This window comes from Dermacentor variabilis, chromosome 11, assembly GCF_050947875.1.
Source record: "Dermacentor variabilis isolate Ectoservices chromosome 11, ASM5094787v1, whole genome shotgun sequence".
In the NCBI taxonomy this organism is placed as follows: Eukaryota; Metazoa; Arthropoda; class Arachnida; order Ixodida; family Ixodidae; genus Dermacentor; species Dermacentor variabilis.
Window position 1 is genome coordinate 95,259,095 of NC_134578.1, and position 25,536 is coordinate 95,284,630.

The window sequence follows — 25,536 nt, forward strand, 5'->3', positions numbered from 1 at the left end:
GCGAAAGCGAAACAGTGCGCGGACAAGCATGCAGACGCGCAGTCGGTCGCTGCGAAGCTGTGCGATCGCTGCATTGAGGCTTCATTCTGTTATGCCTCATTTGGATATACAGACAGCCCACTCTAACAACATATTTCACATAGTTTACTCTCAGCGTTTGCCTACCTTTCACGCAAGAAGCCGGTTCGGGAGACTCCATCGCGGCGACCGCGCACAGTGGCGTTCACTGTACGTATTCGGTAAAGAGATGGCGTCTGTAAACGATTCTGTGCTTTCAGTTTGCCCAGGACTATAATTTAGACAGTAAAAACCTTCTTCCGTTTCGAAAGTACTTACAGAAATGTCCGGGAGAGCTCCCGCGTGGTTTTTTCAGTGAGCGCTGACAGCAAAACCTATGAGGAGCACGCCGCGTGATCCCTCATACTACGCCAGCGAGGCGCCGATACCTGCCGCATTGGTGATCTCTGGGAAAGAAAGCGAAGAATAGGGGGACCCGGGGGACGTGCGCGGTATCCGAGGCGGCTGTACTGGTTGCTGAAACCCGGAAATTGTCGATATCCTCGCCTTCCTCAACTACAGCCGGGGGGTGGGGGTGACAGAAGACCTATGGGCCCCGGGTGCCAGACGACCTAGCTACGCCACTGGATACGATGCACTTTTAAGGAAATGGTTCCTGTGGCGCCTGCCAACGAACGCACAGATGGCCCTTGCCGCTCCCGATAACGTCAGCCTGACAGACCTTGTTTTTTGGTCGACAACGTGAACAAAGTCGCGCCATCATCAGTCCCGGCTCTCACCTCACCAATTCCCGTGAGCAGACAGTCATGCTTGAGCTCCTCCACCACTCTGTCATCGCTTGACAGCCTTTGCGATAGCCTTGAGTGCATCGTCAGCGTCGCAGAACATCGGCGCTCTTAGCGTTCTGATAATCGTCGACGGCGCACCAGTATTTATCGACGCACACCTACCTCCTGCGCACGCTACCCTACACCAGTTGGAGTTTGTTGGTACAATAGACGTTTCGGAGAACGCACGTGCCAGTGTCTATACTATAGATCCTGGCAGGGAAACCGTCCGCTAGGCCTCTAGAGGCGACGAGCAGTCCAGTCCAAGGTGCCAGTCGCCTGTTCTACGCCCGCGACCATGCCACACGTCAATAGTTTCTGGTCGACCCGGGCGCTGAAGTCGGCATCGCCCCAGTGCAGCACAAAGATCGTAAACGGCCACCAGCTTTCTACCTTCAGGAGGTAAACGACACTAGAATTCCTGCCTACACACAGTGATCGCTCACCCTGAACTTTGGCTTACGCCGAGCATTTCGTTGGGTATTTCTTGTTACCGACGTCAGCCATGTAAGCATCGGGGCTGACTTCCTGACAAGTCATGGCCTGCTGGTCGATGTCATGCGTCGACGACTTCTCGACAGCGTGACTCACATGTCAGTAACAAGCGTAGCCTCTACTCATGTGCTACTCTTTGCACGACTGACCACTGTCCCCGACGGTCCTTTCGCCGCGCTGCTTCGAGCCTTTCCGAGCCTCCCTCAATTACCTGATTGGACGCAACCTGTGCAACAGAATGTACGACACCATATCATCGGAAGCGGCCGATCGCGCAATACTTTTTGCAGCGCCCTTCCTTGGTCGGCGCCTAGAACCCGGATAGCACGCGCCCGCATCAAAGGAAAATAAAGATGGCGCCTGGCCTTGACACGCGAAGCCACAGCTCGCAGCTCTATTTCGGCGTCGATTCACGTGAGCTGTCTCTTTCTTTCGCGCCTGAGGCATAAGCCTACAATTTACTTGCGCGTAGCTTGGCGCATGAAAAACTAAAAATGGCGCGAGCAGAGTTCTAGCGCATGCTCCAGATCGGCCATCGTGCGACCTTCTTCTAGCGACGGGGTGTCTCCGCTGCACATGGTTCCTAAAAAAAACTGGCGTCTGGCAACCTTGCGGCGACTAAGGAGCACTAAATAGAGTACCAGTTCCCTACAGGTATCCTCTCCCAAACATCCTGGACGTCAGTGGCTGCCCTTCGCGGAGTAACAGTTTTCTCGAAGATGGATCTGGAAAGTGCCTACCGTCAGCGACCCGTCGCGGAAGACGATATACTGAAGACGGTGTTAGCCACCCCATTTGGCCTCTTCGAATGTGGTGGTATGTCTTTTGACCTTCGGGCAACGCCGGCCAGTCTTTCCAAATGTTTACAGACTCGGTCAATCGCGGTCTCCCTTGTGTATTTGCTTACTGCGAGGACCTGCTCATTCAAACTTGCTCTCCTTACGAGCACATGCAGCATCTCAGAGTACTGTTCTCGCGCCTTAGAAGCCATGGGGTCGGGATCAACGTGACGAAAGGTCGACTTGGAGAGCATATCAACTATTAAGCCGCTGCCAGATGAGGTTCGTGCCATCGAGCCCGTTCGCTGGTACTTTTATTCGGCGCGCATACAGTCTTTGTATATAAATGAGCAAATATATCCTTCGAAATAGTGGCTGAGCCAGCAGCAGCTTGGTTGCCGCGCCAAACCCGGGAAAATAGGCAAAGGAAGCCTCGCATTACTAGACGATTCGTGCTATGGAACTGCGCCACAACCACACACGCATAACTAAAAACGCAAGTTCGTAATTCGTTGTCTGACGCCAACGCCAACCTTGCTAGATCAGCGGATACTCATTTAGGTGTCAGTCGACTAAAGAAATTTTTTAAGTTGCACTGAATCATATTCAGACAGCAAGCCAACGTCTGACACAACTGCGACCTAAAAGGCACTGGTTCTAGCCAGAGCTGTGACTGTGGACCTTATGCCCTACCATTCTTTCCTAGGTAGAGACGTTGCATTTATTAATTACTTTTTTATTCATATTACTTTCAATAATGGCATCCACCCTCCTTGATTGGAGGTGTTCCTTTTTTATATGCCCACGCCTCCCATAAAGCTTCACTCAAGGTTTTTTTCGGACTCATCGCTGTAGTGAGTGGATAGATTCGTTGACTGCACGTACTATGAACATAACGGTCAGTGTACACGCGTGATTATAATTGTGCGAATGAGAAATTAAGGGGGCACGCGGCAGTGCTTATCTAACTCCGTAGATAATAAGCAGCGCCTGTTTACCCAGGCATCAAATGTGGGAGAGAGGGAAAGGAAGGAAAGGACACGACCAAGGTGTGGCATATCGAGGATACCAGCTCCAAAAGCAGGCAGGATGTGCCGCTGTTGCAGCCGCCAATGCACACTTGCAGTGTTTGCTTTCTCATTATCTTCTTCATGGACTGACGGTGGCATCCAAACTAAAATTAATGAGAGCTTCACGTATGTATTCACCAGGTCGATTTTTTTGCACAAAGCCTGCCCTAGCCTTAATTGATAAATGGGACATGGCGTTTATTTTAGACAGAAAGCAGAAGCGACCCCTGCAAGGCCCTATGTGAAGCTCAGTCGTACTCGACGAGGGGCTACCTGAGCGGGGCGAACAACTGTGAATCCTCTGCCGGCCAGGAGAGAAAAAAAGGTTCGTCATTCTGCGGCACACTACATTTTCTTACCCACTATTTACGAGCACCAAATTGAGAACATTGTGCACGATAATTCTCGCTTTTTGAACACACTTTTTATGCGAGGCATTGTTTGTCTCCTAGAAGACAATATGCGGTACGTAGGTCTCTCTCACCTCGTTTAGGGCCCCTTCAGAAAAGAAAATCACGCGTCCGATGGTGGTATTTCAACCATCGTTCTCCACCGTAGCAGCCCGATGAACTGTTCGTTAGTCCTTCCTGTCACGGTGTCTCCGGCGGCGCAACTTAGTTTTGAATATGCCGACAAGTGATGAGAAGGTAAAAAAAGATGACTCGCCATCGCAGTCCTGCGAAAGTGAATGGCCAGCGAAGCTGTTGCAAAACACCCCTACAACTGCTGAGGGGTGTGTGCAATACCTGACTGATGGTTCGGATGGTTGTATTTAGCTTGGTCTTTATTGAAATGTTTGCTGTTCTGTGTGTTGTATGGGTGATTGGCTATGAATGTATGCATTGTTCGTTTCACTTCGTTGAACGCTTCTAGCCTATGGCTTCGTGTCCGCTATGTTCTCGCCGGCCTAGTTCACGTTGAAGTGGGAGGCTGCAACAAGGCAAATTCGCTCACCGCTGCTGCCGCTCTTCATCACGCCAGGATTCTGACAGCGAGTCTCCGCGGTCATCGAGTGAGATGTGCTCGTCTTTGCCTGTGTGCTCGTGACAAAGTGCTTGTTAATTTATTTGGTGAGCGAATGTTTACAGTTTATGCAGCTGATAAAACGAGGGACCTTAATTTATATAGCTGTCTTAAAATTTGGGATCGCAATCAACGCTTCGCGTGTCGGGCGGAACTGACTTTCTTTAAACACTTTTCTCTCATCTTCCCCTTCCTGATTCAGTGGTAGCACTCTATGATGGCTCAATGGCACATGGGCATAGCCACATGGCTAGGTGTCACCTTTCTGCTGGGGTCTTCTTTGCTTGGAACAAGTTCTTCGTGCAACACGCAGCTTCCACGTAAGGAACGCCCTCTAATTTCTTATACTTGCATAAACCAGCCGGCTTGTTTCAATATATTGCGAAGAACTTAGGCTGTGGTGTAATGAAAAAAATTACCGACGATTACGTTACTTCCTAATGCGAAATTTGAGCGCAGCAAATAAGCTGTTTCACCTTTTGGATAGATTGAGGCAAAGAAATCGAGCAACACATGTATGCGCTATCACAGAATTTTTTTTTTTTTCACACGTATTCCTTTAACAAAGACTCCACTAACAGTTCTTGACAGTCATGAAGGAAGCTTTGTGGTCGGAGAAATAGACTGATATATGTTCGACTTGGTACACCAATGCTTGATTTTCAAAGACGAGATCTATACAAGTGGCTCGCGAGGTTGTCACAGCCGTGGGGGAAGCAGAGGCTAAGCGCCGCCGCCGAGAAGACCCTGCCGTTCGCGCCGCCGAAGCGGAGGCTCATCGCCGCCGTCGAGAGCAACCAGCAGTAAGCGAGGCTGAAGCAGAAGCTCATCGCCGCCGCCGAGAAGACCCTGCAGTTCGCGCCGCCGAAGCGGAGGCTCATCGCCGCCGTCGAGAGCAACCAGCAGTAAGCGGAAGCGGAGGGGGGCGGCGTGTACACCCAGCGGCAAACGATGGGGGCAGAAGCGCGCGCAGCAAGCGGACAACACGATAAAGGGAGGAGGGAAGAGATAGCAGCGACCCTTTCCTCCTCTTTCTGCATGGCGGCGACGGTGTTCTATGCAGTCACGTTATCTTGACTCTCTAGCGGCGTCAGCGGCATCCAGCGGTATCAGTCGGTCGCTGCTAGCGCTGGGGGGATGAAAGGGGGGCGGAGCTGGTTACGAGGCCGACGACAACGCCGATGACAACGCCGACGACGACGCGAAACCCAGGAACGGACGCCAAAGAGCTGCGCTCTAAAAAAGTTTGAATTGTTTCTGGCTACCAAATTTGTATTACTGTGGTGTCGAAGTAATATGTCAATTTATTTGAAGACAAACACATCTATAAATTGTCGGGCAAGATACCTGAGCGAGCAACTGGGGCGCTGGCATCCAGTCTATAGTCGCGTTTATTCGATATGGTTGTATCGCTTTGTCTTTTGGTGATGTATTATTTGTTTTTGGAAACGCATGAAATCATAAAATCCTGAGGACATGGAATGAACAGTGAAAGTTCTTGCGAACTGCGTTCGTATTTGTACACGTGCGTCATCAGTTGCTCGTATGATAAGTACTGCACAGTGAAGTGTTTTGTGGCAGCCCCCAACAATCGGCTCGGAGTGAACGCGGGGCCCACGCAGGAGAACTAAGTGAGCTCCGGAACAATGCGGCCGCAACCCAGGCACCATCGCCTTCATTTCTCCTCGTGGAACATGCTCTGCCTCGGATCCTCCGAATAAATAGAGACGGTCTCACCGACCACGCCGTCTCCAAATTGGGTAACCACGGACGTCGGCAGCATATCACTCTAGCCTGAAGACAGTGTTGAGGAGCATTCTCCAGTCGCCAACCTTCCGTGAGCTCCGGCTGGGAAACCCGACAACCTGGCTACTCAAGCAGGAGGCAGGCTTTCAGCTCCGTGGCATCACGCCACAGCAAGACCGGCACCACATCACGGTAGCTATGCTTCCTCTTGCTCTACACCGTAACGTTCTGCCTCCAGGGTCACCGGCTTATGACGGACTCCGGACCTTCCTGCTTGTCCTACCAGAACCGGCAGTGCCATGTCATTTTATCACTGCCGCGAAGCGAGCACTCCGCACATTTTCGTTCGCTACGGAGCTAGGCGCGTCGAGCTCTTCCCCAACAACAGTTACTTGTAGTCCGCCACCTCAGTCGCGTTGAAGTCCCGGCCACCGTTTTCCTGATGGTGGCGGCTACTATTTACCTGGTCGAGCCTTCCAAGACGCAAGTTAGTGCAGACTGCGTCCCCGTTAAGTCATTGCCAATTGCCACGTCTCTTGAGTCTTCACCAACCTTGCTTCATGTCTCTAACATCGCCACACTTATCAATGCGTACCGTCGAGCCCTTGAGCCGGCCTGTCCGTGTGCTTACGGTCACACGACTGCAAACACGTATGTACCCCCCCTCCCCTTAGCTTAACACGACTACAAAAGCGCGGCAAACGTAGCGGCACATCCCGAAAAAGCAGGCACCACAGCGGACAGTAGGCACGGCAGCACAGGGCCCAAGCGCCTGGTCTTCGTAACGCACTGCCTCATCGGCTTTATCGCCATCACGTGTCGATTGAATATAATTGCTTTTCTACATACGCCATCCACTGTCCTTACTTTTATACATTATAGGTTGGGGAGCGAAGAACAGTCGGGAAGTCTGATCGTCGACAACTTGTTTATTACGTTACGTAGGTACCACGTCTGGGCTCAGGCTGCCGTCGGAGCCTCCGAGGAAGGTCCGAAGGTCATTTTCCGGGTTCCGGTATTGCTCTTACGGTTGTTTCATGGGTTGCGTAGGTGGCATTGGCATTCAGCTGAATTATGTTAAATGTCTTCAGCCACTTGCTATCTTTATGCTCTCTTGGTAAAATGATAACACCCACCACACCGTCAACTGATCCTTCCTTTGTCGTCATTTTCACGCTGGAGGACAACACTGACCATGCAAGCTCAAGCGTCTCGCAAGCGGCAGCTATCGAGGAAGCCACAACTGCACGCACGCGCTATCAGAGCTTCGCGGCGCTCACTGTCTCACTGCCATTTTCATCCACACTCCCTTGAGCGGAGCACGCGGGAATGCCCACGCGTTGAGGTGCTCGTTCTGAGTCGTTAAAACAGCGGCATTTCCACAACCAGTTCACGGATCCGATACCCCTCCGGCTCTGCCTTACCGGCGCACGCCTTGAAGTGTGCCACATTTGCACGTTTAATGAACTGCGAGTCAACGTTTTTCTAATGTTGCCTTGTTCTCCCACTCTTTTTCTAACGACCCATCCCGAAATGCACCGCAGGAGCCTGCTGTCAAATGCGGGCGATCGACGAGGTCTTCCGCGCCTGTTAGCAAGTATATTTTTAAAGGTCTGCTGAAGGGGTGAGCTCTGCTAATGATAGTCGGCATGCTACCATATATTAGACAATATATGCTGTTACATATTGCTACGGCTTAGGCCGGGCAAGGAGAAGAGGAAGAAGGCGTTAGCTGTCGCAGCCTATTGACGCCATCTTTGCTTGACCATCCAACCTGGTCCTATAAATAAACGCTGTTCAACCTTAACCGTGACAGTTTTGTGGTGGAGGTGTTGGGTACTTCGGCCAAAACGACAGAGCTGCTGCAGCAAGTCCCACGTCGAAGCCGACCCATCGCTCGACTGCCTCCGACGCGACTAGAGATCCCCGATTTTGCTGCCACGTCTTTCTGTGTTCGATTTCACACTAGGTGACAAGCAGGTTTCACTGCCGCATTATTGTGCGCACCATTAATTGACACCACATCTGCACACCCCATTCGGCAAAAGCCTTACCGCGTGTCTTCGACAGAGAGGACAGTTATCACTGAACAGGTGAACGACATGCGACGAAAAAGTGTTGTTCAAGAGTCCTCTAGTCCGTGGGCCGCACCAGTAATCTTAGTAATGAAGAAAAATGGATCGTGGTGGTTCTGTGTTGATTACAGGATACTAAACGCGGTCACCAAAAAGGATGTGCATCCGCTTCCTAGCGTTGACGATGTGATCGATTGTCTACATTTGTCCTGTAAATAAACACTGCTTATCCTTAACCGTTACAATATGACCTTCTCTTTCTTCATTCGACTAGTAAAAAGAGTATTATTCGCCACTAATGCACGGCAGTGCTTTCAACTAAAAGCGCAAAAGGAACGTTATCACTGTTAATAATTTACATGTCGCACTATTTAACCTGATTATGGTGAGCGAACACTCAAAGTTGCCACGTGTGCGTCTTCCATTGAAGTGATAGGCGAATGCACGCATTCTTTCTTCAGATATTTCGTAGCAGTGGGTAACTTTTACCCCCTCGGTACTTGTTAATTCGTTGTGACAGTCGGTATGTGCGAGAAGGCTGTTGATAATAATGCTTTTTTCTGTGCCATTAAAAAGTTGAGTTGCTTTCACGTCCTCTCGCCGCCATCTGTTTTTCTTACCGAGCAAGATGCTAATAGTCACCGCCTCAACGGCGATCCATAAGCAACGAGAACATTCAAAGCTGCCCACATAACTAAGTTATTATTATATTAGCTCGCTGGTCGCTGAATCAGTAATACGAAATATAAGGGAAGAGAATGACTGGCCACAGCAACAGTAGAAGTGCTTACTAAAATCTAATCAGGGCTCCAGATGCACGAGCTCCGCTGCCAACGAAGAGGTGCTTGCTGACGAGTAGTCTGGCGAGGCCGTCGCGAACTTCGAAGAGAGCAAAAGGCAGCGGGGAACATTTGCAGTGAATGCACATGGCAGAAGGTGTAACAAGGATGCTTTTAACAGTAACAAACTTGCAGAAGAACATGATAACGGCAGAAGAATGCTGTGGAATTGAGATGCCTTCCTCAACGAGTACTTTATTACCTCTTTTCTGAACATCAACAAACGGATCGTCGCAAAGTGGAGCAAATTCTACTTCAGCACGCGAACAATCAATGACTGCCGGACTAGCGGAAGGAGGGGTCCCAGCCTAAAATAAGTCGGCCATGGGAACAGGAACACAGCACCAAAAACCTAACGATGTAGAGTAGGTCGCCACTGACAACAAGGGCAGTGCATGCGGCCTTGGGGACAGAAGAGGGGAAGATAGTCTGCGCTGACAGTGTCAATTGAGACATATGACGATGGTGCCGTAACATATTGTAGCACGTTTCAAACTTTGACACTAATGACACAGACTGCTGCACCAGTGCTGCGCCAGGGCACGTGCAGCGAGGCCGTCCACGTATGCGTGGATCACATTCGTCGGAGAGGGGCCTTCGTATTTTCGTCGATAACGCAGCTCTTGCCTCGGGAACTCTGGCAATTAGTTTTTCTGTTCGGGCCTAGGGGGACGATGACGCGTCAGCGTAAGCGAGCGGCGTTGAGGAGATTGCGAGCGGCAGTCAGCGAGAGGTAGGCAGTCTGACCAAAGGGAGGTCTGGTTAGGGTCCCGCGGAGCAGAGGGCAGCGGGTAGGGTGAAGAGTACGGGTTAGGCTGGAAGCTCTGCCTATAGGGCGTCACGCTCCAACGGCATAATCGTGGCCAGTGAAACCATACGAAAAAATTACCGACGATTACGTTACTTCCTAATGCGAAATTTGAGCGCAGCAAATAAGCTGTTTCACCTTTTCGATAGATTGAGGCAAAGAAATCGAGCAACACATGTATGCGCCATCACAGAATTTTTTTTTTTATATTTCCCGTACTCCTGGATCATCTCGACGGCGGCGACGGTAAGCTTCTGCTTCGGCGGCACGCACCTCTGGATTCTGACGGCGATGGCGCTGGGCCTCTGCTCTGGCAGCTCGTTTAGCAGCAGCAGCAGCAGCAGCAGACGGAGGACTTCCATCGGTCGTCTCGCTCATGGCTCAGAAAGAACTGGCAGATAATTTCGCAGTGGCGAACGGCAGCGGCAATTTCGGCTCGGGCGGTGCACATATACAGATCCGCCGCCACCGATCTGGCTCTCTGATTGCCACCGCACAGGGCGAACGGCAGCGGCAATTTCGGCTCGGGCGGTGCACATATACAGATCCGCCGCCACCGATCTGGCTCTCTGATTGCCACCGCACAGGGGTTGCATTGGAGGAGGAGCGAAGAAAGGAATTAAGTTCGAGCCGGCGCTTTGACAACCGGAGACTCGCAGGAAGAGGGGGGAGGGGGGCGGCGTGTACACCCAGCGGCAAACGATGGGGGCAGAAGCGCGCGCAGCAAGCGGACAACACGATAAAGGGAGGAGGGAAGAGATAGCAGCGACTGACTGATGCCGCTGACGCCGATAGTGAGTCAACCCCAGCTGCGGAGTTGGTTTCAGGGACAACGCCGCCGATGCCGACACAAACAATATGATACCCTCGCTTCCGCAGCGCTAAGAACCAGGTGTAGCCGTGGGAAGGTGGTCACGTATTCGTCGACGTGCCGGGGCCTACGTGAAATAACCGGCGCGTCGGCAACTGAAGAGCACCCTATCCGCCACACAAGAACAGGGGGGGGGACCCTTTCCTCCTCTTTCTGCATGGCGGCGACGGTGTTCTATGCAGTCACGTTATCTTGACTCTCTAGCGGCGTCAGCGGCATCCAGCGGTATCAGTCCGTCGCTGCTAGCGCTGGGGGGATGAAAGGGGGGCGGAGCTGGTTACGAGGCCGACGACGACGCGAAACCCAGGAACGGACGCCAAAGAGCTGCGCTCTAAAACAAATTATATGCCCGTTGTCGAGGGTGCGCCATCGCCCACTGCTTGGTGGATACCTTGGCTGAATGAAGCCAGAAGCTGGATGCCGTGGTGCGGTTATCGGCAACGGTGAGAAAGTCTGACGTGGTGGCCGTGCAAGAGGCCCGGCGTAGGCGAAGGGCGCATGGCTGGGCTTTGACAAAGCTCGATGACCTCAACGATAGCGTCAGGGTTCTTAAAAGCATGCGAAAGGCATCGTTCGAAATCCCTTTCATGATGTGGCGCACCTTGTCCGCCACTGTCATCGTCGAGTTGACGCGTCAACAGAGGTCCTCTATATAGCTCAAGAACGTCTCACCAGTTTGCAAGGACCGGACTCGCAGGCGTTGTTGTTCACGAAGCTTGCGCACGGCCGGTCGTCAAGCTTCAGTCAAGCTTGACTTGAAGCCGGTCCACTTGCGAAGGTCGGCTTCGTGGTGTTAAACTGTACATTGGCGACACCCGTTAAAGAAAGATGACGTAGTTGAGATTCATGGTGTCCTTATATTTGTTGTGGGTGATATGTCTCTCATATGACGAAAACAAATCTTCGACGTGGTTGTCAGGACCTCGCTGACGGAGGTCACGCGCACAAACAAGGGCTGGCGACGCCGGCGGCGTAATATGGCTGGCGCCGCCAGTCATGTCAGACGGGAAAGTTTGGCGGTGCGATTCGAGGCTGGGGCGAAAATCGTAGCAGGGTCCACCAAACTATAAGGCAAGATGATGAATGGCCACAACAGCGGCGGCGCTTACTCAAAACCGATCCGGGCTCCAGAAGGCGAGCTTCACCACAAGCGGAGCGATGGCGATGTGGCTACAGCGGTCTTCGTGTTCGCTATAGAATAACAAGAAAAAAGATAGAAATAATTAGTCATTTGCGTCCAAAGAGTTTTGACCTCCAAGGAACTTGCAGTCGGTTAAGGAAAATGTTTACAGTGAAAGAACGTCTTCTTAGTTACCGCACTAGCCTCAACATGGAAAAATGTGTTTATGAATCGTATGTACACTTCACTGCGATTCCGGGTACCACGCGAGCTCTGAATGACCATCTTCTCCTGTAAATAGTATGTGCATTACTGGACGCGAAACCTTTGTTAAGAAGCGTGACACTGCGATTACAGCGAAAAATGTGCAAAACGGCATTCAATCGTTCCTAGCTCACTCGCTTTCCTAACTATTCATGTAGCATAAAGATCGGAGCTAAACTGATCGCTTTTGTTTCAATACTGAGTATACTAATCTGTAAAAATGATAACTAATCTATGAAAGAGCATTTAATTAGCTTAAACACACTGTCCGTACAACACGCGTTTCTCTGTACTGCATGAACGCTGATATCGAATTGTGTTTGAGGATACTTTTTGTGGTGATTCAGACAGTCTGCTATACTCAGACGGCATCGTATGGCTTCGGAGCCCGCACCGCTAACCCTTTTTCGCTCCGCAAGCTACGCGCTGTAAACGATCTACAGGACACTGACCCGCTTAAGCAATGGACGGCAAAGCAGTGCATTGTAACCAGTTGTTAATAACCATATTGGACGCTGTAGCTCTCGTTCAACTGGTAAACTGTGAATAGTTGGACGACGTGCCATGCCACCTTTATTAGCAAAGTGATGCACCGCAAGAAATGATGCATGATGAAGTCTGAAGTGTAATGAAGTTCCTTCTCTTTTAACACTCCTCCGAGTCTTAGCCGTGCTGTTCGTCACGCTAGCACTAATATTTATTGTTCTCATCTACGACTCCAGCGCTTGGACCTCGTCTCCTCAGCGCGAAGGCCTTTTTCGGAAAAGTCATGCAAGTGTGCAGCAAGGAAATTCTCGCGTACGCCAGGACGATACGGCATGACAAGCTGCACACTGTGAGTATAGGACTAGACACAGTCCAGATACTTCCTAAGGTTCCAAGTTCCTGAACTTCTGCGCCTCTATATGCATATCAAAGCCGTGTAAAACGCCGCAAGTTATTGAATGTAGCAAATCATTCCGGCGTATAGCGCAAGGTGGAGGAAGGTTTGTGAACGTTCTTCCACCTTGCGGGGTTCCGCAGATCTGCTTTGCCGCATTCAATCTTCATGTGTTTCGAGTTTACAAGTAATTTACGTTCGCGCCGCAATCTGCCAGCGTCCTGGTTTGCCTAGAAGCTTCTAGTGAGCTCGGTTTAACGGTGGGCAAGGAATATACGTTTTGACAGCTTGACAACGGAGTGTCAACTGGCTTTATTCAAAAGTAAAAGCAGGTTTGCCGAGTGGCAGTGATGGCGTCCCAATCAGGCAGCAGCTTCAGTTCGAGCAGGCGGCAATGACCCTCACGGCGAGGCAAACTGGTTTTCCGGAGCAAGGGGCAACGACCTCCACGGCGAGGACAACCCAATGACAGACGATCGCTACAAGCTAGAGCGACCATCCCGGAATGGCGTTGGTCCCGGGTTCAATCCCCGCGCCAAGAAAAAAATTTTCTTTAACTGCGAAGCTTGTTTTCTGAGAAATCTGTCTAGCTTATCTTTGTAAGTTTGCGCTACACTCGGATGGATGAGAATGTTCTCTTTCCTGATAGATAAGTTATGTCTGAAGGAACAGTGGCATAATGAAATCAGACTTGCTACATCATTGTTTTACTTTTTCTCTGTTGTTGAATATGTTACAACACTCTTTCCCTTCAGCGCCTTACTAACGGATTCCCCACCTAATCAGCATCCTTGCTTTCCATTTATCATAGTATGAAATGGAAACTTAAAAGAGAACCGGGAAAAAACTATTTTTAGCCCGAACCGGAACTGAACCAGGACCTCGCATTTCGTTTTTCAACTCCGGATGGACACCGAAAAAAGACATAACGGTTTTTAGTTCAGGTTGGCCACCTTCTCTTCTGGAGCTTTTCATCCATGTATTTTTTACCTGTGCTTGTACCTGGATAGCTTCTAAATTATTGCTATCATTTTTGAAGCAGTAGAACAATAATTGCGGTTCTTAACGCGTCGCTCCTGGAGGCAGGCATGTTAATAATACACCCATGAGCATTTGAAACTGGTGACCGTAAGTAGTCGTCCAGGGGTAACAGACCTATATATACTGCTGAAATCAAGGAGGCGCTCACTTTTGTTCACACTTTCATGCAAAAGTGGCTGCGATAGAATTAAGCATAGCCTTTGTGGTCCGTAGCAAGTTTCCTCGGTTTACTTAGCGAACTATGTGAGTTAACTTTTTTATATTTGACGAAAATTAGGACAAAGTTACGGGTTATTTGTACCCAAAGTTCAAAGCGTGGAGGTTAATTAAGGCGTTTGCAGTAAATTACGTATTGAAGCGTTCCGCAGCGTTGCCTGTTTTACGAACGGTGCAGAATTTAGCCCAGCGAGTTCTGAGAGAACTATAAGTGGCACCAAGAGAAAATTTATGAAAATTAAGAGACATTATGCGCAATGCATGCACTTGAACGGGCATGAATGAATTAGAGTTTTAGAAAATAAGTAAACCATAAGAGTTTTGGAAAGCGTCCGATTACCGTTATACGAAATATTCTACATTGACATATCAGGAGAACTGTACGCGACACTGAGTTGACACTGATGGATCCCAATTGCTGTCCCTCAGATTTTGGACCCTGCCGTTGAGTGCGGGAGTTGGCCGAAGTTGAGGAGGACTTTGAGATGAAAACTGGAGGTTTATTTACATTATTTACAGTGAGAGTACAAAGAAATTAACAGTCATACAGTCATTACGGGCCGGCAGTAACTCGGATCAGTAAGAAGCTCGAAAAAGATGAATGAAGGAATGCTCTAGGAATGCTCTTTTGCTGCTCCCGGTCTCTGGCTTTTAACCCTTTCGGTGTCTCGAAGTCACGTCACGTTCGGCCAATCGGCGAGCCCGCTCAGGTGGCATATTTTTTTTGGCCAATCGGAGAGAGCGCTCAGGTGGCGTCATTTTCGGCCACTGGTAGGCGCCCGTGCGATTATGTCACACCCGGCGCAGAGGGTCGTTCCTTGGGCCCGAATTGTCCGAGGGCTTACTGCTCTCTGCGGTATTGCCGTCCTGGCTTGCAAGCGCCGTCACAAAGGCGGATGGGGGGATTGCTGCTAGGGCTTCACGGTGCATTACAGCAGTCTTGCCTCGGAACCCACGTTACCTGGAACAATGCCAGGCGCTCGCTACACTTTCGGGAAGAGTCAAGCAGTGAATAGCTCCACCTGCGGCGCACGAGGTGGGGGACTCCAACTCGTTTGCACGTGCCGCGCCTCGGGAACGGGGTAGATGTGCTCCTGCGCTCCTTAATTAGCTGTAACGCGATTCGATGTGGTCTGGTGAACTCGAAGGAGGCTCAGGAAACGGTCCCGTATCTAACAACACTCGATAGAAATGAGTGTCATGCCAGAGGTGATGGGAATATAATGCTTTACGTTTGTGGGTAATTAGGAGATTTGACAATAATTACTAAGTATTGTTTTATGCCTAAACGTTCGTTTTCTTCACCTAGATTAGATTGGGCAACACAGGGAGACCCTTATATAGGCGTGTTTGCAATAAATACAATCTTTGTAAAAGAACTTCCTTAGCATGGGGTCAAAACCGTTATATGGCAGTTGTATGCTGTGTTTATCAGTGCGCCAGGGAACTCCACTATACACTAAGTTTAGATTTAGTAAAAACAAGGGGGCGCTTTATGGATGCTGTTAAGGCAAAGTGCAAATTGTCTCTGGAGACCTTCTAAGCTTCCCCGAGATATCCTAGCGTGCCCTTCGATACAGTGTAAAATCATTTACAACCTTATAACTGAACAAGGGTATAAATCTATCTATAACTCCCACCCGTACAACCTTTTTGGGGGTAACAGTCGAGTTATAGATCGATCAACACCCTTATTCCTTTATAGGGCGTACATTTTTTTAGTGTACCGGGACAGCCCGAGAACGGCGACCACGACGACAGAGACGGCGTGAATGCGCCTGGAGCGTACGTTTAATTGCTATCGCATTAAAATGCCACTAGGATAACATTTAGTGAATAGGAACGGTGGGGAAGGGGGGACCATTAAAGCAATAAGGCGTGCGAAAGGAACTGTGCGTGGATCCAATACACCATTAGTAAAAAAGTACTTGAACGAGTGCTCGAAATCATTAAACGGGCATTTTGCGTTGTTGATTCCCAGTGCGCTGGAAAAAATTCTGCGTTACAGCGAGCTACTTATATTTGGCGGAAAGAGGGGGGGGGGAGATATTTATGCGTAATACGGCGAAACTTATCGTATCTGGCCGAATGAGAAGTCGTGAAAAACTGCTGAACCGTTGTATTCTTTTCTCGATTTTCTTTCGTGAATTATACGAGGTTCATAGTATATTGTTTCGCAGATGTCCTAGGTGAACAAGAAGCCTGCGAGGACACGCACTATGCCTCGAGCGGCCAGTCGCGTGGCAATTTTGCGTGTAATCGCGGGCTGCTTTCACGCTCGGAAAAACACATTCGTGCAGCATGTATTGAGCAGCAGAAAGCTGCATTGAGAGTTTTTCGTGTTGCTCAACAATTTTCCCACTGACACTTTCCCATTAATTATAATACTTGAGAAGTTGGTTAATTAATTATGAGCAATTATGCATTTAGACGGAATGCAAAAATTATCTCAGTGCCTTCAAGCGACAGCAAACAACATTACCCTGGTTCCGTCCAGCTACGTGGTATTTGCATATATTTAAATCTTGCTGCACGATAGTTGGGACATCCTGCATACAGCATCTCTAATAAATTACTTGAGAATCTGCTTGAAAGCATATTACATGCGGATGAGGCTTCCAACGGGTCAATCAGACACAGTCAACCTGTTTTAAACATGTGGTTTATTTCAAATAACAAAATTACTTAATGCAAATGCTCGAAATGGAGCAGCTTCTCTGAAAAGTGGGCTGTGATTCTGCAAGGTCAGACAAGTGTGCTATGTTTTTACTAGGCTTCAAGACTGTCACGCGAAGCATGTGTTCTTTTTTCTTCCTCCGTGCAGTTACACCTAGTAGACCGGTGAGCAATCCGCACAAAAGTAAAGCATTATGCCCATCATAAGTCTCAATTGCTGCGGGTCTTACTTTCGTGGTTTAAGAAAGTGCGAAAGTACCGTTTGTTAACCTTAACCAATGTGTTTTTGACGGAAATATACCAAGCACCTGCGTCTGTTTATTCGCAGATCCTTCACATGGTTTGTGACAATTACAAAGTATGCAAGGCCTTCGCACGAAAGGGAGTGCCAAAACCTGTACGTATGCACGTCTTAAGTATGTTTCATAAACAAAACAAAAAAAAACATTCAAATGTTGCATTTAGTGGAACAGCTCGAAATTTTTGCTTTGTCATTCTGTGTATCATCCGCAGCAATATCTATTTTACACAGCTCTGTTTTCCAACCCTGTGATGACATTGTCCTACGAAGTGCACCGCATGCGTAATGAATTAACGCATTCAGGCGAACGCCTAATAAGGCTGTCTGCAGCGAAAAACAGGACATTGCAGGTACTGCATTCGTCAATAGAAACGCGAGGAATGAAGTGCGTGGTCCTTGCGCGGTCATTGCGCCGCCTAGCGAAATGCAATGAGGGCCAACATTCCATGACGAAAGCTGATGTGCTAACAACTGCGCCCTTTCGTTTTCCCTAGGCAGCGAAAAAACTGCACACTTGCCTGCTATTCGTAGATAATGTTCTGTACGTATGCCTTGTGAACATGCCCTAGACCAAAATACCGCTTTCGACAGACGACAGAATTTATAGTTCTCTTTTTATGACTGCAGCGAATTTCATTCGAATGGCTTGAAGAGATGGCTTTGAATAGTACGAATTAAAAAAATTCATTGTTACTCATGTATTTGAACAAAGAAGTAAAGTTTGGCGTTTAGCTGAATCATTACTCATTCATTTAGCCTTATCAAATGCCCCTTCGGGGCCTTTAGGGGCATTATGAAATAAATAAATGGTCTCACCTGCACGGAACAATTTATGTATACCTGCGTCATATCTTAGCGAACAGAATGATGGATGCGATAAGTATAAGGATGCTACTTCAGATGTTTGCAGTGTCCATTTCTTAAAAACCGTTGTCACAATGCTGAAAAAGAAAAGATGTGCCATGAACAGATAGCGCGAAATAAAATAACGTTAGAAAACGAAAACGAATACACACGCGATTAGTTAGCGTGTGCGCAACGGTTTGTGGCTCACAACGTGGACCGTCATGAAAAACACCATTTGTGAAGTCCGCCTGTTTTCGATTACGTAAGCGCAGGCAAGGAAAACATTTTGCAGGATCTGCGAGCACGTGTTAAACTACAGCGCCTGGACTTTAAAAAGCAGTGAAAGGCTTTGATGTCGCTCGGCAGTGCTATTGGAAGAATAAAATTACTGTACATGCACTATCTATCTATCTATCTATCTATCTATCTATCTATCTATCTATCTATCTATCTATCTATCTATCTATCTATCTATCTATCTATCTATCTATCTATCTATCTATCTATCTATCTATCTATCTATCTATCTATCTATCTATCTATCTATCTATCTATCTATCTATCTATCTATCTATCTATCTATCTATCTATCTATCTATCTATCTATCTATCTATCTATCTATCTATCTATCTATCTATCTATCTATCTATCTATCTATCTATCTATCTATCTATCTATCTATCTATCTATCTATCTATCTATCTATCTATCTATCTATCTATCTATCTATCTATCTATCTATCTATCTATCTATCTATCTATCTATCTATCTATCTATCTATCCATTTTTCCTGACCTACGCCAACTTGAGTCATAGCCTACTGGGTAGAGCATCGGGCGGCTGTGCTGAGAGTACACATTTTGAAACGAACCGTCTGACAAACTTGGGTTGCTGGGTACGGGAAATTGCCTATGGGCCCCAGGGCATGTGGCACTGTTCAATCACACACAAAAAAAGATCATTTGAGCAAAAAGTCTGAGCCTTTCCTCTCTTCGAAGGCGGATGACCAGCGGAGCTGTATATAACTCTAAATAAAATAAAGCAACAAGACAATATAATACAAATATGGACACTGGTATGTTTATTTGTATTTACGTTTATCTTGTGGCTACAGTAATTATGGCTTTATGGTCACTATGATGGACGGCCACGGGCTCTGTGACGGCACTGGAGATATTCTCAGCGAGCGTTAGGTCTATGCACGACCGATGGCGCGTCATGGAGACGTTCATCATCATCATCATCATCAGCCTGGTTACGCCCACCACAGGGCAAAGGCCTCTCCCATACTTCTCCAACAACCCCGGTCATGTACTAATTGTGGCCATGCCATGCCTGCAAACTTCTTAATCTCATCCGCCCACCTAACTTTCTGCCGCCCCCTGCTACGCTTCCCTTCCCTAGGGATCCAGTCCGTAACCCTTAATGACCATCGGTTATCTTCCCTCCTCATTACATGTCCTGCCCATGCCCATTTCTTTTTCTTGATTTCAACTAAGATGTCATTAACTCGCGTTTGTTCCCTCACCCAATCTGCTCTTTTCTTATCCCTTAACGTTACACCTATCATTCTTCTTTCCATAGCTCGTTGCGCCGTCCTCAATTTGAGTAGAACCCTTTTCGTAAGCCTCCAGGTTTCTGCCCCGTAGGTGAGTGCTGGTAAGACACAGCTATTATATACTTTTCTCTTGAGGGATAATGGCAACCTGCTGTTCATGATCTGAGAATGCCTGCCAAACGCACCCCAGCCCATTCTTATTCTTCTGATTATTTCCGTCTCATGATCCGGATCCGCCGTCACTACCTGCCCTAAGTAGATGTATTCCCTCACGACTTCCAGTGCCTCGCTGCCTATTGTAAATTGCTGTTCTCTTCCGAGACTGTTAAGCCTTACTTTAGTTTTCTGCAGATTAATTTTTAGACCCACTCTTCTGCTTTGCCTGCTGCCTTCTGCTTTGCCTTGAGACGTTCGTGTTGGCGTAAAACATTGTGAAGACCGAACTCTCCGAGAGAAACGCCAAGAACCACTTTCCGTCGGGACGAGACACGTCAACGTTAAAGTCACCCATAACGACAATGGGATTGTGGTCCACCGGGAGGATCCACCCATATGTGTCGGTCATCAAGCCTTCAAGGTTCCTCTTTGTTCCGGGATGAACGCGCACGGTGGCCACAACGATTCCGTCCCCAGTTTGTTCGGTGCACACGGCGGTACATTACACGGCAAGGCTCTCAACCGTAAGGCATAGGGCGAAACGGCCGCGCTGTTCTTGTTTGCGTAGATCGCAATGCATCGAACCATCATCCATTATCTATCACCGGTTTTGACACATGTGTCCTCAAACGCAGCTTGGACACATACGCTGATAACATTTTGCCCTGTGCTTAAGCTATTTTAGCTCTATAGGCGCCTCCATCTTTACACTGGCTAACCTCCCTGTCTTTCTCCCCTCTTGCCTTTCTCTCTCTCTCTCTCGCGGCCTGATGGCGCAGCTTGCCCAGAGGGAACTGCGAGAGAGGAGCCTGATGAGCAGACGTGTCGTACATGACGCGTTTCGACGGCATGGCAATAGGTGTATCGCTACATTGCTTCATGTTAATCGCATTAACGCCGACTTGGATTGTGGGATGGATTCTGCCGCAATTTTTACAGATGTACGACTGCATCCTGAAGGCACTTGATAAACAGGTAAGAGACCTGCTGTACGACAGAGTGAAGTGTACAAGAGAATAATTGGGTTTTTATTGGTTAGTTTGGGGGTGTTCGCAACTGCATTCCACTGAAGACACTTGCGTTGCGGTGGACTCTATCTATACATGCTCGGGAACAAGTCGACGAGCTCACTCATGCGAGGACTCAGAATGACTCCCACTCCCACCGATACGCGAGTCTTAGTGAGCTCGACTGACTCTTGCGGGGAATGTAACTCTGAGTCTGACTGAGCCGAAGTTAATTTTAGTAGGCGTGAGTGTGAGCGAGTCAAGCTGAGTGCACGTAGGTGCGTAAGTGAGGCAAGGTGAATCTGAGCGCGCAGTCCTTGCGAGTCCGGTAAAGTCTGACATCACTAAAACTGAGGGACGTCTGTTTATTTTGTCCACCTATGGTACTCGGGTCACATGACCCTTAAGAGAAGGAATGTGCAGGGCTTGCTGCATCACGCTACTATAGTTCGCTTCCACATTGTTTCCGAAAGTCGGCAGGTTTGTATCCACAACGAGAGACAGGTTCACAGAAAGATAGAGGCATGAAGTGAAAAACACTTGGAAGGATAAGCAATCTCGTTGGACCCAACATTTCGACGCGAGGACTTTATAAGCGTTGAGTTCAGCGACATTCCTACTTATAACACTTGTATAAGTCCAATGGATCAGGCCTAAAACGGGAGAGTGTTGCATCGAGCCAAAACTTTATTGTCCTGCACAATGCGCAGCAAGGAGGAGGAGACAAAGGAGAGGAAAGACAGGGAGGTTAGCCAGTGTAAGTACCGGCTGGCTACCCTGTGCTGGGGAAAGGGGTAAAGGGAATAAAAGGAGAAAGAAGAAGAGGGAAAAAAATGGAAAAAAAGAGATAATTCACACAGTAACGCGAAACTACGCGCTGCAAAGGCTCCGAAAGTGCTGTACTGCAATTTCAGGGGCCGGAGTAAATAAACACTGGGCTCTTTTCCCTTTTTCTGCTCACATTGGATACACTATGGTGCCTCTAGTTTTCTAACTAAAGGCGCCATAGCTGTAGTATCAAAACATTCGAATTATTTAGCGCGTTCAATCCTCCGTTGACACATCAAACAGGCGCGAAAGGAGGCAGCGGCAGCAGTGTTGGTCCACAAATTGATATCCCACGTAGGAATTGAAAACAGTGACGCCCACTCCTGGTGCCCATCCGTGGGCACAGACGACCGTTGCTAAACCACTAGATAAGTTTAGATGTCACCAGAAATGCCACCGGAAGAAGCTGTTACATGATCAATGGCGGGACTACTGCACCGCATTAGGTAGAGAAGACAGGGCGTCTTGTCAGCAAAATGAATTACGATTGAACGATTTACGGTCAACGGTGCGGCCAATGCCTTCTTGTTCCGAGCCATCTAAATCACCGGACACTTGATAGAGTGTTTTCCGCGTCGCAGAATGCACCGCTCAGCCGACCCCGTAGAGCCGCAGTTGTCGCAACATGGACTTGTAGTTTGTGAAAGCGGCAAAGCGGCGGTTTGCTTGAATAAAATCGAATTCTGGCGTTTTACGTGTCAGAACCACTCATTATGGTGCACGCCGTAGTTGGGGGACTCAGGATTAATTTTGACCGGCAAGGCATCTTTAACATGCCCGCAATGCACGGGACCAGGGCGTTTTCTCATTTCGCAATCTGCCCAGACACTTATACGTCCCGGACATGTCCCTGGTGTAGCAACCACACAGCGGCACTCGCGCACATAACACACGAATGCACCGACCGTCCGGGCGAGTCACAACACACACACTCACTACGTGGTGTTGGGAGGCGAGACTCTCCGAACTGGACCTGGGAAGCCAACTGGCGACCCTCGAGCAGGCCCGGCGATCGCCAGTGGAGCCCTGTCAGAGGGAACCACCCAGGAATAAACCGCGCAACGGTTTCTGCAATAATAAAGCTCCTCCTCCTCCTCCTCCTCCTCCTCCTCCTCCTCCTCCTCCTCCTCCTCACATTTCGCCCCCATTGAAATGCGAACAAACGCGAGTTAATGACATCTTAGTTGAAATCAAGAAAAAGAAATGGGCATGGGCAGGACATGTAATGAGGAGGGAAGATAACCGATGGTCATTAAGGGTTACGGACTGGATCCCAAGGGAAGGGAAGCGTAGCAGGGGGCGGCAGAAAGTTAGGTGGGCGGATGAGATTAAGAAGTTTGCAGGGACGGCATGGCCACAATTAGTACATGACCGGGGTTGTTGGAGAAGTATGGGAGAGGCCTTTGCCCTGCAGTGGGCGTAACCAGGCTGATGATGATGATGATGATGAAATGCGGCCGCCGCAGCCGGGATTCGTTCCCGCGACCTCACGTTTAGCAGTGCAACACCACAGCCGCGAAGCCATGGTGGCGTGCAGCGGTGGTTCGTGTTTGCGACTTCAAAGGGGCGCTAAAGAAGAACACTTAATGAATTTAGACTGATGAAGTATTTTGGGATTATTTGCGCTCATTTAACGCTAAGCGGTTGATTATGAGAAGAAAGAAACGATGATCAAACTTAGAATTATTTGAAGTTTGTCCGAAACGTCAGCGCCGTTAACGCTAGTAGGACGTCGCAGATTTCAAAGTATCCTAGTCTTTAGGACGTTGTGACTCAATAAATCTCCTCGAAACTTGATGAGTTTAGTAGCTGGCTCCTTTAATATACGACGCAGTCAACATCTTCAGATACCAAATTAACTACACCTCAGCGTCCCCGCCAGAATTGATGACATCATGGCGGGCTGGTGCGGTCAACCACCAGTCTTTCGTTTTTGCGCCTTCTCTGACTTATGAAGGTTCCAGTCACGATGACTGTGGCTTTGTTGGCATTACAGAAGAGTAATTTACTACTACAGCTGAGATTATGTTTCTCTGCAGTGTACTTTTAAGTCGTTACCGACGGTAAAATGTACGTAATTTTTGGAGTTGCGGTTGGGCAAGACTTGACTGACGTTTTTGGTCAATGCAACGCGAGAACGTGCAGCAACCAAAGAAGGAAAACCAGAGCTCTCGCTCCCTGTTAACATACCGCTTTGCCATAGCGGAGGTCCACTTTTCGTGAGCTTCTGTTGCACAACGTACCCGCCGTGTTGGCTTAGCGGCTATAGTGTTGTGCTTCTAAGCGCGAGGTCGGGGGATCAAATCCCGACCGCGGTGGCCGCATTTTCATCGGGGCAAAATACAAAACAAAAAGAGCCCCTGACCCATTCAGTGGGGGCGTGTTAATGATCCCCAAGTGGTCAAAATTAATCCAGAGTACCCCATTTCGGCGTGCTTCATAATCAAATAGTTTTGCACGTAAAAGAGGAGAATAAGTTCATTCTCATAAACACTTGTTTTCTGTCTCTCAATTATTGTGCAATAGTTTTCAGTTTTGAATTTGTCTTTGATTTCACACACGGTTCATGAGAGATGACGAGAAGTAAAGTTGCTTTGAAGCAGTCTGGCAAGCTCCCAACCACCTGTTACAAGGGCGCCGACAGCAAAGTAATATATCCACAATTAATACAGGGAAATGAAGAATTGACACAGGATTAAGGCAGCAGTAGGTATACCTAATCACAATAAAAATTCATGAGCATAGTTACAAGGCACAAGAAAAACATTATGCGTCATCATAAAGAACAAATCGAGAATGTCAGTTACGCACATGAATAAAGAAAGGAATAACAATAAGCAACGTTATGATGCCAGTGTTTTGCTTTGCAGAATAACCGGACAGATGTCTGGCGGAACCTTTTCGTAAATTTCTGAGCAGCTTACCGTTGGGGTCCCAGTCACAAAATTTTAAGAAGTTTACTGGGTTCGTTTATTGCTGTGCTGCATAAAATATATCTCATTTAATATATTTGTTCTCACCGCTAAGAGTCATCTCAAGCGTCACTTACAATAAACTGCGCAATAACTACTAAATTTTATTCTGAGTTTTGCGCATAGTTATGTGTTGCGCTTATGGCAAGCCGATGGCGGCAAGGCCCTGCCAGGCACCTGCTGCCTGTAGCCTCATGTCTTCATATGCGGCAATTTAACATAGAAATGAGAACAATAATAATAAGAACGCTCGTGTGACTTTCTCATTTGCGCTTCCAGTGTTCCACAGTAGTATTCAAGCTTCTTAACGACTTTTTTTTCCTGCCAGAGTTCGCATTTAACGCGCCTGCACATTTCCGAAGCTTACAACGAAACTTCACGAGAGGCTCTGGTAAGTGAACTAGTCGACCTTCGCTCGGAAAGCTACCTTTACTGCAGAAGTATGTAATAAACAAGAACAAATGCGCGTTTCCACGCATTTTGTGTCGAAGAGACGTTATTGGTTAACAAATGAGGCAGCTATTTCTGTGGCCGCGGGGTGTGCGTAGCCTCCATCGCGTTTGTTGTGCGAGCCGCTTGCGTGATAGTCACGTGGAATAGACGCCACGCTCGTTCGGGCAACGTTGGAGACTTGGAATAAAGGAAACATTCGACACACTCCACTGCAGTTGGCATCCACGCAATGCAAAGCACTGAGCGACTCGTTTCAGTATTGCCATTGCGTTCTTTAAAGCGTCAAATGAACTAACTAACTAACTAACTAACTAACTAACTAACTAACTAACTAACTAACTAACTAACTAACTAACTAACTAACTAACTAACTAACTAACTAACTAACTAACTAATTAGCAAACAAACTAACTAAACCCAACTAAAACAAACAAACTAACGGACTAACGAGAGATTGAGAGAACGAACCAGTGAACGTTTCCCCTAATTGCTTCTTTATATTTTTTTCTTTTCAAAATATTTCACCACGCCTTGGGGTGCCTTCATTCACCTGTGGAGCCTTGTAGTAAAAGTATCACTCTAGAGGAAAAACAAAGTATTAAATATGCAGAGAAGAGGTCAGTTAGAGAAAGCGCTGGTGCTGGTTGGTCCATTATTTGACCACA

At 48.2% G+C, this 25,536-nt stretch overlaps 1 protein-coding gene across 1 annotated transcript in view; it reads left to right on the top strand.

Moving 5' to 3' along the window:
- The first annotated feature begins 4,418 nt into the window (after window positions 1-4,418).
- The window catches only part of LOC142564832 (uncharacterized), a 44,467-nt gene continuing 23,349 nt past the window's right edge, over window positions 4,419-25,536 (top strand). Inside the window, exons 1-5 of the mRNA XM_075676009.1 lie at window positions 4,419-4,532; window positions 12,658-12,770; window positions 17,077-17,145; window positions 20,551-20,586; window positions 24,747-24,809. Coding sequence (XP_075532124.1) covers window positions 4,427-4,532; window positions 12,658-12,770; window positions 17,077-17,145; window positions 20,551-20,586; window positions 24,747-24,809 — 387 coding nt within the window. The 5' untranslated portion in view covers window positions 4,419-4,426. The remainder of the gene's footprint in view (window positions 4,533-12,657; window positions 12,771-17,076; window positions 17,146-20,550; window positions 20,587-24,746; window positions 24,810-25,536) is intronic.